General features: G+C 37.1%; 1 protein-coding gene across 8 annotated transcripts in view; it reads right to left on the minus strand.

The window, feature by feature from the left end:
• The window catches only part of hlk (hulk), a 227,454-nt gene that overhangs the window by 95,425 nt on the left and 116,219 nt on the right, over positions 1-15,810 (minus strand). For 3 of the 8 annotated variants that reach the window (XM_083134568.1, XM_083134571.1, XM_083134566.1), the window contains 5 exons: positions 13,847-14,029; positions 12,385-12,522; positions 6,534-6,716; positions 2,140-2,190; positions 701-802 (listed from right to left, as the gene is read on the minus strand). In XM_083134568.1, coding sequence (XP_082990694.1) covers positions 701-802; positions 2,140-2,190; positions 6,534-6,716; positions 12,385-12,522; positions 13,847-14,029 — 657 coding nt within the window. The remainder of the gene's footprint in view (positions 1-700; positions 803-2,139; positions 2,191-6,533; positions 6,717-12,384; positions 12,523-13,846; positions 14,030-15,810) is intronic. The other 5 variants (XM_083134574.1, XM_083134573.1, XM_083134572.1 and 2 more) reach the window with 3 other exon arrangements.

Here is a 15,810-nt window from a genome sequence, read left to right on the forward strand (position 1 = left end):
CAAGTGTGGACGATTTTAAACAACACATCACAACAGCTGCTGCAACTGTTGACATGTCCATGCTGAGACGTGTTTGGGAAGAACTGTACTATCACATTGATATCTATCGTACTACAAAAGGGTCACACACAGAACATTTGTGATCTTGCCACAGGCACGTAGCCAGGGAGAGGGCTAAGGGGGCTGAACCCCCCTCCTGAAATTCTACAAATATTTAATTTAAATAGTGTACAGTGGTAATTAATTTTAATTCCTTAGCAGGATTACACATTTTGTACATTAAGTTGTAATATATATTGAGAAATTCATCTTCGGGGCTTCTACACTCCCAACTTGTTTGACTTTAGATAGGGGCTGCTGATAAGGGATTAGCCCCTCACAAAATAAGATCCTGGCTACAGGCCTGCTTAGCTATGTAAACTTCAAACTATACTGTTCCAACCATGTATTTCAGCCACTTTACTAAAACTCTTGTTTCTGTAAAACTTGGAAACTGTCTATGCCTTTAAGGCTCACCCTGTACATAGGGGGAGTTATCTAAAAACATTATAATACATGATATTTACAAAAATACTCATGCGACAGATACAAATTTTATGTACAGAATATTAGATACACATGTTCTAAGTAAACATGAAGACATCACAGGTCAAGTTTTATTTTTGTACAGTCTGTTAAAGTTCTTCCTTCTTAGAGTTACCTGGGATGATAACATTATCACCCTCATCGTCGTCATCATCGTCATCGTCGTCGTCATCGTCATCATCATCTTCATCACTGTCGTCGTCATCATCATCATCTGCTGTGTAAAATTAGTACTGAACATATCCATGCAGACTGAGTGTGTACTGATGGGATCATTGCATTATCATCTCGGTGTTTGAAGGTAAAAATGGCAATGTTTGGAGAACGCAGAATTAGTGTTTTAATTTGAACGTTGTTGTAAGTCCACTTTATGCACAGATAAGCTAATCGGGAGTCGACCTACAGTTTAAAGTTGGATCCGAACTACCGTGCAATGTACCTCCACCGGGTATTACAAGGCGATGACATAACCAATATGCCATTGGGGAGGCCCCACACAATTTGTGAATTGAGTTCTTGATGGATCGGTTTGGTTTATTTTACTTCCCTTTTCTGCTACTTTTGGCTAATAGTGAATATAAGGATGAGTGATGATATGATGAAGGGACACTCACAAGTGGCTTTTCATTGTGTGAGGCACACTGCAGGGTGGTTCAGACCCCACTTTAAAGTATAGGTCCAGTCCCGATTAGCCTATCTGTGCGTGAAGTGAACTTAAAGCAAAAATTCAAATTAATTGGGTGAGAAACGTAGTGGTAATATCGTTGCCTTCTAATCAAGGTGTCCCAGGTTCGATACCCATTGGAGGCAAAAGTAGTTCGGAGCCTGCTTTAAACTGTAGGTCCAGTCCCGATTAGCCTTACTGTGCATAAAGTCGACTTAAAACCAAAAATCATAGGTAAAGGACTGAGCCCTTTATAATGTGACTGGTGCAAAATGTTGACGTGTACACAATTTTGATTTCAATCAATCGACAAGGATGTGATTGCCTGTTAAACTTGGTGATAAAAGACAACATTTGAGTCTTAAGAAAATATCCAAAAAGCTGGAAGTTGGGGGAGGGGGGGGCAAGGTATCGCCTCTATTACGCTGCCTGTGGTCCCGTACCTGTTTAGACTACAATCAAGTAAATTTGTGTTCTCACATTTTTAATCATCCATTTTATGCATAAACAAAAAACACTGTGCAATGATTCCAACAGATAAGAACATAAAATACACAAAGCAACATAAGAGCAAATGTTAATGACCATTGAATGCAATATACAGCTTTTTAAAGCCAAATGTTATTACTGAAATTAGATAGAAAGAAATTAATCTTTTTTTAAGAAAGAAATCTGAGAGAAAGTGCTTGTCTGTAAGATGAAAATTTTAAAAGTTACAAACATGTATTGTTATTTACAGTAAATTGCAAATTCTTGCAAGACTGAAGCACCATACAAATTATTTCAAGAGCAACTGTAAGTGAACATATATTCATTTATTTATTAAGAATATGTGTGATATAATTTCAAGTTGCATGAAATAAATCGGACGTTCGCAAAATAAATCTTACTTTTTTGCTCTATAAGCCACCGCAGAATAGTATCCTCATCCTTGAGATTGCCTAAAAAAGGAACACACATCCACAATAAAAAAACAAATGAAAAACCTGCAAGAAATGTCCACATTAACATCATATGTATTGCATAGAAAGTGGGGGGTGGGAGTGAGATAAATAATGGAAACTAGTACAACAGTAAAAAGTAAACAATTGCTGAAAAAGAAATGCATATAGGACAATATTACCAATCTTAAAATAGTAACAAGAAACCTGAAATCAATTGCACAATATGCGTGATATTGTTATTAGCAGTTGTAAATATGAGGAAACAGGGAATGTAATTTTTTAACAATTTTAAAATTTGGGTTTGCAGAACTGTAAGAAAAGTAATGACTTTAAGAGACATTTGAACTAAAGCTTTTCTTGTACAAATTCTTTACCTGTTTCAAGATGTATGTATAGAATAGCATACAACAAAATTGTTGATAGTTATGGATACAATACATTATGCAGTTTAAAATATAGAAAAAGAATTAAAATTTGCTTCGTAATCTTCCACCATTGTAAATACAGTAAAATAAATAATAAAGAATCTTCTTGAACTCAATGTTTCTTTTATTCTCAGTCAACATCTCGGAGTGTAAGTAGAACGTAGGTGACATTGAGTTACTGAATTAACGCACACACAGAACAATAATAACAACAGGATTAATATATATTTTTTGTTCAGTTAGTTTGCTCTGAAGCTTAACAAGCGTAAACCACTTTTTGGATACTTACACAATTGTGTACCATATTTATGTTTGTGTAATGCACACCCTGGTTTTTGATGAGAAAAGGGACAAACCATTATATCTCGTATGTAATGCGCAGTACAATTCAGGTTCAAAAAATAGCTTTCTTAATTGTAGGTCATAAAGCTGTTGCTATGCTGATCAAAAGCATATGACATCATACTTATTCAATGAGTAACCTTTTATGTGGACAAGAGGAGAATATCATCGTGTGTGTGTATGAGTCACAAAACACGCCACCTTCCTCTCTCCCTCCACTGTATTTAGCATCCCAAAGATTTCACTTCGGTAACCACCTTGTTTATTCTGTAGAAGAAGAAAGTGAGATCAAAATTATGTTATGGATTTGTAGCGTTCAGGAAGTTAGTTTCCATTATTTCTTGCCCAGCAAATACCGCTGTGTGACAGGAAGTGCATGCTCGAATTCTGTCAAAATGGCACACCTTTCCTCTGTGTCACAAAACATTCTGATACAAAGTGAAAAATCAAGGAAAATGGCCATATCACTTTTATAAAAACAGAGAAAACTAGTATTCACTTTTATCCGCGAAGCTGTTTTTTCTTCTTTTTTGATTAATTTCAGTGGCCACTGCCACCATCCTCGTTGGAAGTTACTGTACTGTTGCTTGGCGTGCGTCTTTTGTTCATGGTTCTCCGGCTGCCACTAGGTGCGCTGTTGTTAACTGTGCATCTGGGTTTGTGTCGTCTGCTATTTCCAGGCGATAACTGTTGTAGTAGGGGAATCCAAGCGTGGTGCACTTGCCCGCTATCGATGTTTAGCTCGTGCGGGAAGTGCATTATGGCATGCGTTTCCTTGATTCTGGTGTCTACGAGCATGTGGGCAGTGTGATTGACTTAAACCTTTTGAATTTTATGGCTATTGTATTTGATATGTTTAGCAAGACCAGTAATGGGTTGGGCTTTTTTCGCATCTGCTAGGTGCTGTTGGATTCTTTCATTGACAGATCTGATGGACCTGCCGATGTAACGAGCCTTGCATTCACACTCTGCATCGTAAACACCTGGGTTATCAAGGGGGGAGAAGAAGTACCGTTTGTGTTTGTTCAGGTCCATCAGATCTGTCAATGAAAGAATCCAACAGCACCTAGCAGATGCGAAAAAAGCCCAACCCATTACTGGTCTTGCTAAACATATCAAATACAATAGCCATAAAATTCAAAAGGTTCAAGTCAATCACACTGCCCACATGCTCGTAGACACCAGAATCAAGGAAACGCATGCCATAATGCACTTCCCGCACGAGCTAAACATCGATAGCGGGCAAGTGCACCACGCTTGGATTCCCCTACTACAACAGTTATCGCCTGGAAATAGCAGACGACACAAACCCAGATGCACAGTTAACAACAGCGCACCTAGTGGCAACTGGAGAACCATGAACAAAAGACGCACGCCAAGCAACAGTACAGCAACTTCCAACGAGGATGGTGGCAGTGGCCACTGAAATTAATAGAAAAAGAAGAAAAAACAGCTTCGCGGATAAAAGTGAATACTAGTTTCTCCGTATTTATATACTACTGCGTCTCTCTTTTTCCAATTATGAATCACTTTTATAGTTTTTCAAAAAAATATTATTAAAGAAATCCAAACTGGTAATTTATATTTGCGCATGTTTATATATATGTATGATAACTGCAGTGACAGTAAAAATATGTGTAATTTCATGTTGGCTGTCTGAATTATTCCATGCATAGTACGCACCACAGTTTTGAGGGGGGTAAATTTTTTTGATAAAAGTGTGCATTATACATGAGTAAATACAGTAATTAGCATGCAATGTTAATTGGACATTACTGATTGTCTATTGTTTCTTATACATATTCCAGCACTACATTCCAAGAGAGCATCCCCTTACTCATCTTTAGGCGAACAAATTCTTTTTTGCTAGTGGTGAGGAATGAAGCTATGACAAACTTGTGATATTTCTACAAACCCAGTGTGATAACCAACTACTCCACAGAACTGAAGATGAGAGAAAAGGTGTTCCCTTGTAATGTAGTGGTAGAAGAGGTACAAGAAATAGCAGCACTCAACAATGGATTATGTCCAATTAACATTGCATGCCATTAAAGAACCATTATATAAGACAAATCGAGTTACTAAAGATATATCCGCGAAACTTACTTGTAAATGTTCTATTAATTTCGGTGGCCTCTGCCGCCATCCACTTGGAAACTAGATGCTCTACTGTTAGGTTGACGTCCAGTTCCTGTTTTCTCGACTACCGTTAGGTGCTGGTGTAGACATTTCGTCTGCTGATCATGATGGGTTTGAGCTATTGTAATAGCGGGAGCCAAACATGATGAGCCTGACCGCTGTCGATATTCAGCTCATGTGGAACGTGCATAATTGAAGGAATTCCTTCCCCACTATTCAACACAGGTGTATATGACGCCCAGTGTGAGTGCAACTCACACTACATTGGCAGATCCATCAGATTGTCAACAAACATATACAACAGCACTTAGCAGACGCAAAAAAATCCCAACCCACTATGGGACTAGCAAGGCACCTCAAGTTCAATAAACACAGGATCCAAAAAGTTTCAGTTAGGCACACATCACACACCTAATTGACACCAAAATCAAAGAGACGCATGCAATTATTCACTTTCCACATGAGCTAAATATCGACAGCGGTTGGGCTCATCATGTTTTGTTTTTGCTACTGCAACAGCTCAAACCAAACACATGCAGCAGACGAAATGGCTACACCAGCATCCCTAGCGGTAGTCAAGGAAACAGGAACCGGAAGTCAACCTAACAGTAAAGCATCGAGTTCCCAAGTGGATGGTGGCAGAGGCCACCAAAATTAATAGAACATTTACAAGTAAGTTTCGCGGATATATCTTTAGTAACTCGCTTACGTCTTATATTATCAACCGCTTTGTTTATTCCCCTCAACATGAAAAAGAACCATTGTTACTCGGATTCAGAGAATTATCTGTCAGTGTAACTTCAATGATCATTTTAAATGCATTGATTTGCTTTATTTTCCTTCGCTTATCTACCACTTTTGGCTAATTGCAAAGATTATCTGCTACTTTTGGCTAATTGTGAAGATTATCTGCCACTTTTGGCTAATTGTGAAGATTATCTGCCACTTTTGGCTAATTGTGAAGATTATCTGCCACTTTTGGCTAATTGTGAAGATTATCTGCTACTTTTGGCTAATTGTGAAGATTATCTGCCACTTTTGGCTAATTGTGAAGATTATCTGCTACTTTTGGCTAATTGTGAAGATTATCTGCCACTTTTGGCTAATTGTGAAGATTATCTGCCACTTTTGGCTAATTCTAAGATAGATATGATTTGATGAAATTGATTAATGTACACTTACAAAGAAGACCCATGTCCAGGCTTTAATTCAAAACCAGAACCTCAGCCATCATAAGGTACTGTCTTACCCTCTCTGTCACGGAGGTTTGCATCAGCATTTTTTAAAAAACATTGAGTTAATAAAGATTTTTATTTGTATTTTTTTTCCTGCATTAATAGCAATGACCAAAGATTACTAAAAGTACCCTTAACTCCCAGAACCATTGATAAAACATTGCAACTTTGAAGTAAAGAAAAGATCATGCACTAGTACCGTTATAGATGATGGGAACTCCTGTTTCGTAGTAGACAAGAGCCGGAACGCTGAAGATCCCCACCTCGCTGGCCAACTTGGAGTCAGTTGATTTCACGAACTGGATTCCCTCCTTGTCCGTGTCATCGTCAATGGTCTCTAACTCCTCCAGGACTTTATCACAGGTTTTGCAGTCATTACTGTCTGGAAACACAAGGAACTATTATGTAACAAATTAGCCAGGTGGATTTTGGAAATATGTAAATAAACAAATATGCAGCCATTGTTATTTTACACCTTTTTTTAAAAAAAATTTATGATAACCAAATATGTTATCCTTATGAATGAAATCTTTTTTAAAACATTCTTTTAGATATATACACATATTGCACACACATGCATATGTATATAAAATGTGCATAAAACAGGATGAGGCAAAAGTCATGTAACATCAGAAAACAAATGAGTGCATACAAGCACATAACTGATATGCAAAGGTTACTGTTACAGTGCATGTTCAATATGAGTACCATCTGCTTGAATGCATGCTTCAATTCAACGCTCCTAGTTGTGTAAGACATCTGCTGGTGTTATGGTGATTTTGGAAAGGGCGCCTGTGATCCTTTCTTTAAGTTGACCCAGGCTCTCAATGTTCTTAGTGTAAACGATGACCTTTATGATTAGATCTGGTGACGTGGTGGCCATTCACTTATGTAACTTGACTTTTGCTATACCCTGTCGACTAGTTTCAGTTCCAATGCAAGTTGGTTCACCACACTTCACGGAGTGAGAATCCACAACCAGAATCATTGTCACAAACAGATAAAAAAAAAAATAATAATATAAAAATAATAAACTTCTTAAATCATCATTAAAGATTAAATATCACCACAACATGTTAAAAACTACAAAAAGGATGTCTACAACATGCACGCAGCACAAGTTTAATAAGGAATGAGCACGCTGATATGCTGTGGAGCGATTAGCACAGCATGCTATGACGACAGGGGTTCTGGCATCAAAATACTGTCCTGTGCATGGTTGTTCTCTTCGAGTGTCTCTTCTATCATAATTCATCCTCATCTTCGCGATTAGCCAAAGGTGGAAGAAAAGTGACATAAAAAAACATATCAATAAATTAATTATTCCAAGTTCATGAAACCATACTGTGAAACTTTGTAATTGAAAACATCACCGTACACAGCACTAGTTTTTTTCTTTCATTAATTTCTGCTAGTCCAACACTTTGTGCTTTAAGGAAAATTAACCTCACATTTAGCAAAATTTTGGTTCTGCACTTCCATTTTAAAACACTCGTTTCTTAGCAGCACTTTCAGCAACAACTTCTTTCATTCTTTCATACAAAAGTGAAACGATCAAGCTTAAATTCAGTTTGTTAAAAACACTAAAACACACACAAACAGCACGATAAAAAACACTTTAGGTTTTGAGCTTTCGATTTCTTCTCGGAATCATCATCAGGGCAGGTCGAGGGGAGACGGAAAGGACGTTACTTGCTGTTTCTGCCGGAAGATGTTGCCGGCACATGATGTAAGAAGTTTTCTACTTAAATTCAGTGTTGCTACAAAGAACAATTTCTACATATTAGCCCCAATGTATCTTTTAGGGTTGGGCCAATATCACTTTCAACCAATGCACACACTTGGAGCTACATATTTCTGGTCAATAAAAGATCAATATATGAGTACAAAAATTGGGCGCATTTCGGGATCAAAAGCAGTATAAAAATGGCATTTTGGTGTTAAAATGGTGAATATAATCCTAAATTTGATTTTAAAAAGTACTTATTACACAAAATAAACATTTCCCTTCTAATAGCACATTTTTATGTAGTTATTAGAATATTAAGTTTATTTCTATGTAAAGCAGTCCGTTTTTGCTTCTCAAATATTTATAGAATTAATAAATTTTCTGTGATTTGCATAACTCTGAGGATAGTTCAGACATCAGAAAGTGGTGCATCGGTAAATAAACTCAAAATTTAATGATTAAGAGTCTATTTTACACTTTGCAGTTCATTTCGAATCATTTCATGACAAAACATGGTATGAAAATGCACCTCACACCTTTCAAAAACATGAAAAATGAACATTACGGTGTGTTATTACTAGTGACGTGAACTTTTAGTTTTATTATTCCCTAAATTTCGTGGTAATTTTTTACTGCAATTCGGTGTTATTTTTTGCAGTTTAAAGCTAATTTCGGTGTTATTAATTGAAGATCTGTGTTATTTTTACATCCAATTTTATGATTTCCTCTATGCATAAGATATTCATATTGCTTTAGTTATGGAAAATTAAGGCAAATTTTAGTTTTAATGACAAAAATAAATAAATCGATGGCTTACCTTTGGGAGAAATTACGAAAACTATTTCATCTCATCGGCCACTAAATATGAAATGTTTATTTAAGGATATCACCCAAATCTTTGAACACAATCACATTTCAAAACTTTCACTATCACAGAATAAAATTTTCACAAATTGTTTTCTTAAATTCACTTTTCAGTTTACAATAACATTGATGATTTTCCACGAACAGATGGTGCATGGTAAATATTAACAGTATTCACTCGCCACACTTCCTATATATAAAAAAAACTAAATAGAAAGATAACAGTTTTTTTTTCATTCACACTAATGGAATTATTGCTTTAACAAAGGCTTCCACAGTTCGAAGTGTGATGTACATCTGGTCTTCTTTCCTTCTTTTAAGCTTCTCAAAGCCTTCGACGACAGAAAGTTGCCGGTTTGTTACATTCGCATTACTTTTGTTCTCAGGCCTCCCCGATGGCGTAGTGGTAGTGTCGCTGCCTTGTAATCAAGTGCTCCCGGAATCAATATCCGGTGGAGTCACCACAGTTGTTCGGATTCAATAAACTGTAAGTCCAGTCCCGATTAGCGTTTATGTGCATAAAGTGGACGTGAAACAGCCTCTCACTTCCACTGCGCTTAATCAAGGAATCCTTCCGCTCCCATGTTATTTTAAAATTCAGCGATTACAAAATAATGTTATATCTATCTGAAGCATAAAGTCTTTCAGAAGCAAACTATTGCATTCACTGCTGGCTTTGGGATGCTGTGAATTACACCACAGAAGGAAAAAGAAATGAAATACACTGCACAAACCATGCAGCTTCAGGGATTCTGAATGACTGAAATTTCCGTAACAATCAGTGGCGTCTCGTCCCTTGGGGCTTCCGGGGCTTAGCCCCTAAGAAAAACGGACGTATTCACGTAATTATCAATCACCATAACGCATAACTATCACACAGTCTTATTAATAGGCGATTTTTACCCACGTAAATTCATCGTCTGTTGCAATGGATACAACAGCACTCCGAGCGGCATTGATGTCAATTATCGCTTTTCAAGGCATGTCGCAAAGGAAGGCGTGGCCTACACCCACCTACACTACAGTGAAGGTCACATGCTAGCAGAGAGAGAAGGGAAGAGTGCAATGGATTTAACTGCTGATTCGGGGCTAGCTCCGTTGCGTCGCGCCAATCTTGCATGTTGTACTGTAGTGTTGTGGTGGCTTTCATTCGCTATGTTTGAGTGAGTTTGGCAGGGTTGATGTTCGAACACAAATTGATGAAGGACATAGGCTGTCAATTACAAGACACAATAAATTTGTCCGAAAAAATAGGCATATATTAAATAGAATTATCGATTGCTTAAAATTCTGTGGTCGACATGAACTTGCTCTACGAGGACATAATGAAAGAACAATCCTTAAACAGAGGCATCTTCCCAGATTTATTATCCCTTCATAGAAGAGGGAAAACTAAAGAGGGAACTTCGTGTTCTTTATTGTAGTGAAGAGTTGAAAAACATAAACTCTATCAGTATATTGCATTCATTTTTTATTTAAAATTATTTAGAGGGTACCTTTTCAGAAACAGTAAAAATGACAAACATAATTTTAATAACTCCAGTGGCAACAGCTGAATATGAACGATGTTTCAGCACATTGAAGCATATTAAAAAATGCTTAAGAAATGCAATGGAACAAGACAGACCAAATGCCTTGGCACTTGCTTACAGTAGAGAAAGAATACATTTCAAACATAGAGGGCTTCAACGAAAAAGTAATAACAAAATTTGCTGAGCAGAAGAACAGGAGTCAACGTTCGTAGAAAGATATGTTTCACAACAATACCTGTTTCTTTTGTAATCATGTGAATTGTCATTATATTTTAAATTCTTTAAAAAATAAGCCCCGGCCAAATTTGAGGCCATGAGACGCCACTGCTAACAATGAAAAAAAAATTCCTCTCAGAACTCAAAATACTGTTTCATGTACACACATACACCCACACTCCTATGCCACTCCCCACACAACAGATCTCTCTCCCTGGAAATTTTCCCGTTCCTACGAAACTTCCCTTCTGAGAAGATCCCCGCTGCGAATTCTATTTCAGGATGAGGTGAAAGTACTGTCAGTCATTTCTGCGCCAAACTGAAATACATGAAGCATGACAAACTCTTTTGAATCAAACTTTCGGTAGCTAAACTAGAAATGGACAAATCTCATAGCACTTCTGATAGTTCTTTTTGAACAGAAGAAGTGTTAAGCCCAGTTTATAGTGAATATTTCGTGGCGTTTTTCCCGTTAAAGTGCAAATTCGGTGTTATTCTGAAAAATGGCATAATTTGCGATATTTCACGATTCCGAAACACCTAACACTTGCCTCCTTAACCTACCTAAATACATATCTTGCTTTCCTCAACTTTTCGGTGTTATCGTTAAAACAAAAACTTCAGGTCCCTGGTTATTCCACTAATAATATAACCAATTTGAATACTGTTACTATAACATTATAACAATTTAAAGTTGTTCAGAATATTTATTGAGATGCAAATATTCAATTGGAGTTATAGAATATAAATCATCCAGTTTTATTTTTCAATATTCACGAATTCACCTGAGATAATAAGATTAAAATACTATGTAATAAAAAAAAGGTAAAGCATTCCCCTGTGCTTAGCACCACACCATGAAGCTGTATAGAGGGTGTGGGGGTAACGCCCCACACTTTCTTGATCCCGTCGTGAGTGAGGGTGATGTGATCAGCATCAAGCCCCTGACCACCTTTACCCCCCAGGGTTGCCCCCAGGATGCATTACCGACTGAGCCACCACGGCCACTAATAATATCCTCAGGATATCCTCCTCTAAATATGTAATAAACTACGTATTTAATCATGAATTGTATTTTTCACACAATACTGAAATTATGCATTTTGCATATTTTCTGGAATATTTAGTCTCTGCAAAAATGTCACATCCCATCTTGCAGATTCTAGGTGATACACAAATTTGGGAAAAGTATAGACAAGTTCTATCTAATGCCAATACATCAGATGTATCAGCCGAGCTCTAATTTCTATGCATATCTACTAGGGGTGTGCGGGAGAGATTTTTTTTTGGTAGGCACGGGATCGGGATGGGACATTTTTTTAATCCCGACATTCGGAATGGGAAAAATTCGCCATTTCCAGACGAAGTCAGGAAATTTTCGGGATGGGAAATGTTGGAAATTCCCCAAAGCTCTGGAAATCTCAAATTCTACACGTCATTTTCAACTTAAGTGATTGTTTTTGCATTTCTGGAATAAAAGCAAACAATTTTTGATAAGTTCCAGACACTTCCAATGCAGAAAACGTCGAGAATTAATGACTTTTTAAAATGACCATTCAGTATTTCCAAACTGCTCGCGATCCCGAAAAGTTGGAAATGTCATTTCCCAAAGTCAGGATCGGGACGGGAAATTTTTTTCCCGGTCCCAACTTTTCGGGATCCAGCACACCCCTAATATCTACAAAGAATAGAACCTTAAAATTACTCACAAAAGAACACAGCCAAGTGGTCCGTATCTTGAATGAGCAGCTGCAGAGTTTTCTTGTCCACATTCTCAATAACATCTGGAACGGACTCATGCAGGCTGAGAACCCACTCCAGGATATCCTCCTCTTCCATTAAGTTCCCTGGAAAGCAATTCACCTTCTTATGATTCAGTATGCACTATCAGCCACAATAATGCATATTTAAATTTTACTTTTGTATTGTATCTAAGGATATCAGTTTGGCGGTTAGACGGAGAGAGTTAATTCATTCTAATAAGCTTACGGTTAATTTTTCTGCACAGTTCTTGTTTGCGATTGATTTTGTCAGTCTGCCGAACCTACCAGACAGGTGTCAAAATTGATCAAACAAAAACTGCATGGAAAAATGAACCGTAAGCATGTTAGTTTTGTGCCTGAGCATAACCTTCATAAAAATAAAAGTTTAATAACACAGAAGGATACTCTTGCTTCAAAAGAATCCCTATACTTTCTCGAGTTTACCATCTTCAAGGAGTAACACTATATTATCATACGAAGGAAGTTTCAGAAGTTTTGCACACTAATATTAAATCGAAAACACAAAATCATTTTACAAGCCTTCAATCTAATGAGACACCGAGTCACCTCACCAGAAGCTTCTTCAATTGTACCAAAATATTTTCCACAGAATGGTTCTTCACTTTGGGGAAAAAATCAATGTCTGGTGGCTCATATCAGGACTGTAAGGGGGGTGGGGAAGTATTTTCCGTCCATATTTGTCTACAATTTGTCATACTGAATCAGCAACAAGTAGTTTTGCGTTCTCAGGCAAAATGAAGATGCCAGCTGTGTGCACATCGGGCATTCTTTGATGAATCTTGGGGTGAAAAACATCTTCCATAAACTGTTTGTAGTATGAGCCTGTTACAGGCATCCACTGGGGTACTTTATCTGTTGCTATGACTCCACTTTTGTCATAAGCAATGATCAGCAGCAGCTTCACCTTCAATTGTTCGCTGCAATAGTTTTCTTTTATTGCTAGATGTGAAATCTGACCTGAGTCACTTTCTTCTTCAATTTTACTGCACAATTGTTCTGAAGAGATATCCACCAAATGTACACACAACATTTTAGACTCACAATTGTTGCAACAATCAGAGTGATCACGCCACCATAAAGGACTCACATGCACAGTGGGCAAAACTTATGAAATGACCCTCGTATCAAAACCAAAAAATCCATTGAAAATTTTCCTAGATACAAACTACTATTAGGTCAACTGTAGTGTCTATGACAAAACTATTTTATATGAGGTGGACTGTAACACTATGGATGATGATGATGAACCCAGCTGGGTTTAAACTTTTAGATCTAAGATGCAAGTATGTGTCTAAACAATAGTCACTTATTATTTATGAGCATATCAGGTGCAGATACTTCAGTGTTAAACTATACAATAAAAATATAATTCATATAAATAACTTACCTGTATATATTTGGGGAAATCTCTTCCTATAGTAAATTAATGTTGGCAGTGTTGCAAGATCAAATTCATCTGCGACCCCTTTGTCAGAGGATTTTACGAAGTCAATATCTTTCTCTTCACATTCGTCATCAATGTTTTCCAATTCCATTAATATTCTGTGGCTCTTCTTATCTTTATCATCATCTGGAAGCAAACGTAAGATGAGTTATAAATGAATTGGATATGCAGTATTCTGTATCTTGTGAAAGTACATTAATATTCAGTAAAGATGGACCAATATGAAATTTTGGCTGGTACTGATAAAAGTACCAATATAAAACTTACTGTTACCGATAACCGATAGTGTACTGATCCTGTATACAATTCAATATGGTCCTAGAAGAACATGAATGGTTCATTGACCTCTTTAATAAAAAGGTGTTTCCAGGTAACGACTTAAATGTAAAAGAAGTTGCATATTTAGATATTTACTTATTAAAAAGTAGGGAACAGATATTATATGTTTATATCCATAAAAATTATAACAAAATTGCAGAATATTGTACTAAATTACAAGATACTTACACAATATATGGAATCAATAAAAAATTATCAGTGATTTTACTGATACACTGACATACTTATATCGGCCAATACCAATAGAGTACAGATTAACCTGTCCCATCCCTACTATTCAGTCAGTGAATTGATTTTATAACATTCTTTTACACATAACAATTTGTTGTAATATACAATAACTATAATATAATATGGGAGAGGAAAGAAGAGTTTACAGTATTCTTGTTGGGAAACCTGATAGTAAGAGACCTGTAGGAAGGTCAAGACGAAGATGGAGGGAAAACGTTGAGATGGACCTAAAGGAAATTGGTAAGGATGGAAAAAATTGGATTGATCTTGCCCAGGATAGGAACAGGTGGAAGGCATGTGTTGATGCAGCCATAAACCTTTGGGTTTAAGAAGGTTAGAGAGTTAGTTAATTATGTAGTTTGTTGTTATATAAAATACAAGGGTTCACAAGTAGAACAAGCATGCAAAGTTTCATCTTCATGGGCATTACCAGAGATTTTATTGCAAAATTGTGATTATATATTGAACATATACCTTGTACAGTCCCGTTCACATGAATTTGCACACATATTGAAAAATGTTCCATTTTATGTGAAAAGTGGTGTACATTAAGAAACATTAAATGTTTCCAGGTTTGTATCCCACGCACAGTGTTTTTCTATAAGCATTTGCAACCTATGCAATTTTTATAGCATATCACGTTCAAAAATAGATTTGGCCCTTATACAGGGTGTTCACTCGCTCTCAGCCCCTCATTTTCACTTATAAAAATCACAGTATTGGTCGTAATGTAATGAAATTTGAAAGAAGCATGGCGACTGGACAGCGAGTGTTGGAAGTGGTCTCTTAATTGACTCTTTTTATAACTTTTTCGGGAGGTTGCAATTGTTGCTTAGCGGCAGTGGCGGTGATTGGGTTCCAAAACGGTGGAGGGGGGGGGGGGCAAAGACAGTATATTTCCCTTTGTAGATAAGATTTAGCATAGTGTGGGGAACAAAAAACCCCTAATTGCGGCCACTGCTCAGCAGTAACACGATATGCATACAGCTTTGCTTTTCTGGCAGTTCATTGACACGTGCTTGTGGAAACTCCCATTTCCGGCGACAATCTACACAACGACTTCCTTGGTGAGGCCAGCAATCTGTTTTTCACTTCCTGCACTCTTGCTTCTGGCAGTTTTAGATGTCCTTCTTCACACACATTCAACAATGTTCCCGTTGTTTCCAGTTTCTTTACCAAATATTGAATAGAAGACTTTGTAGGCAGTTTCAGGGCCCCAAACTGTGCCATAAATTGTTGCTGGCATGCCTTTATGGACTCTGTGCCCATACAAGGACTAGAGAGACTATGGTGCCAACCCCAATGATGTCACCATGCTTCTCATACACCAAGGTATG

The sequence above is a fragment of the Lepisma saccharinum genome, chromosome 13, assembly GCF_977018435.1.
Source record: "Lepisma saccharinum chromosome 13, izLepSacc3.1, whole genome shotgun sequence".
Taxonomy (NCBI): domain Eukaryota; kingdom Metazoa; phylum Arthropoda; class Insecta; order Zygentoma; family Lepismatidae; genus Lepisma; species Lepisma saccharinum.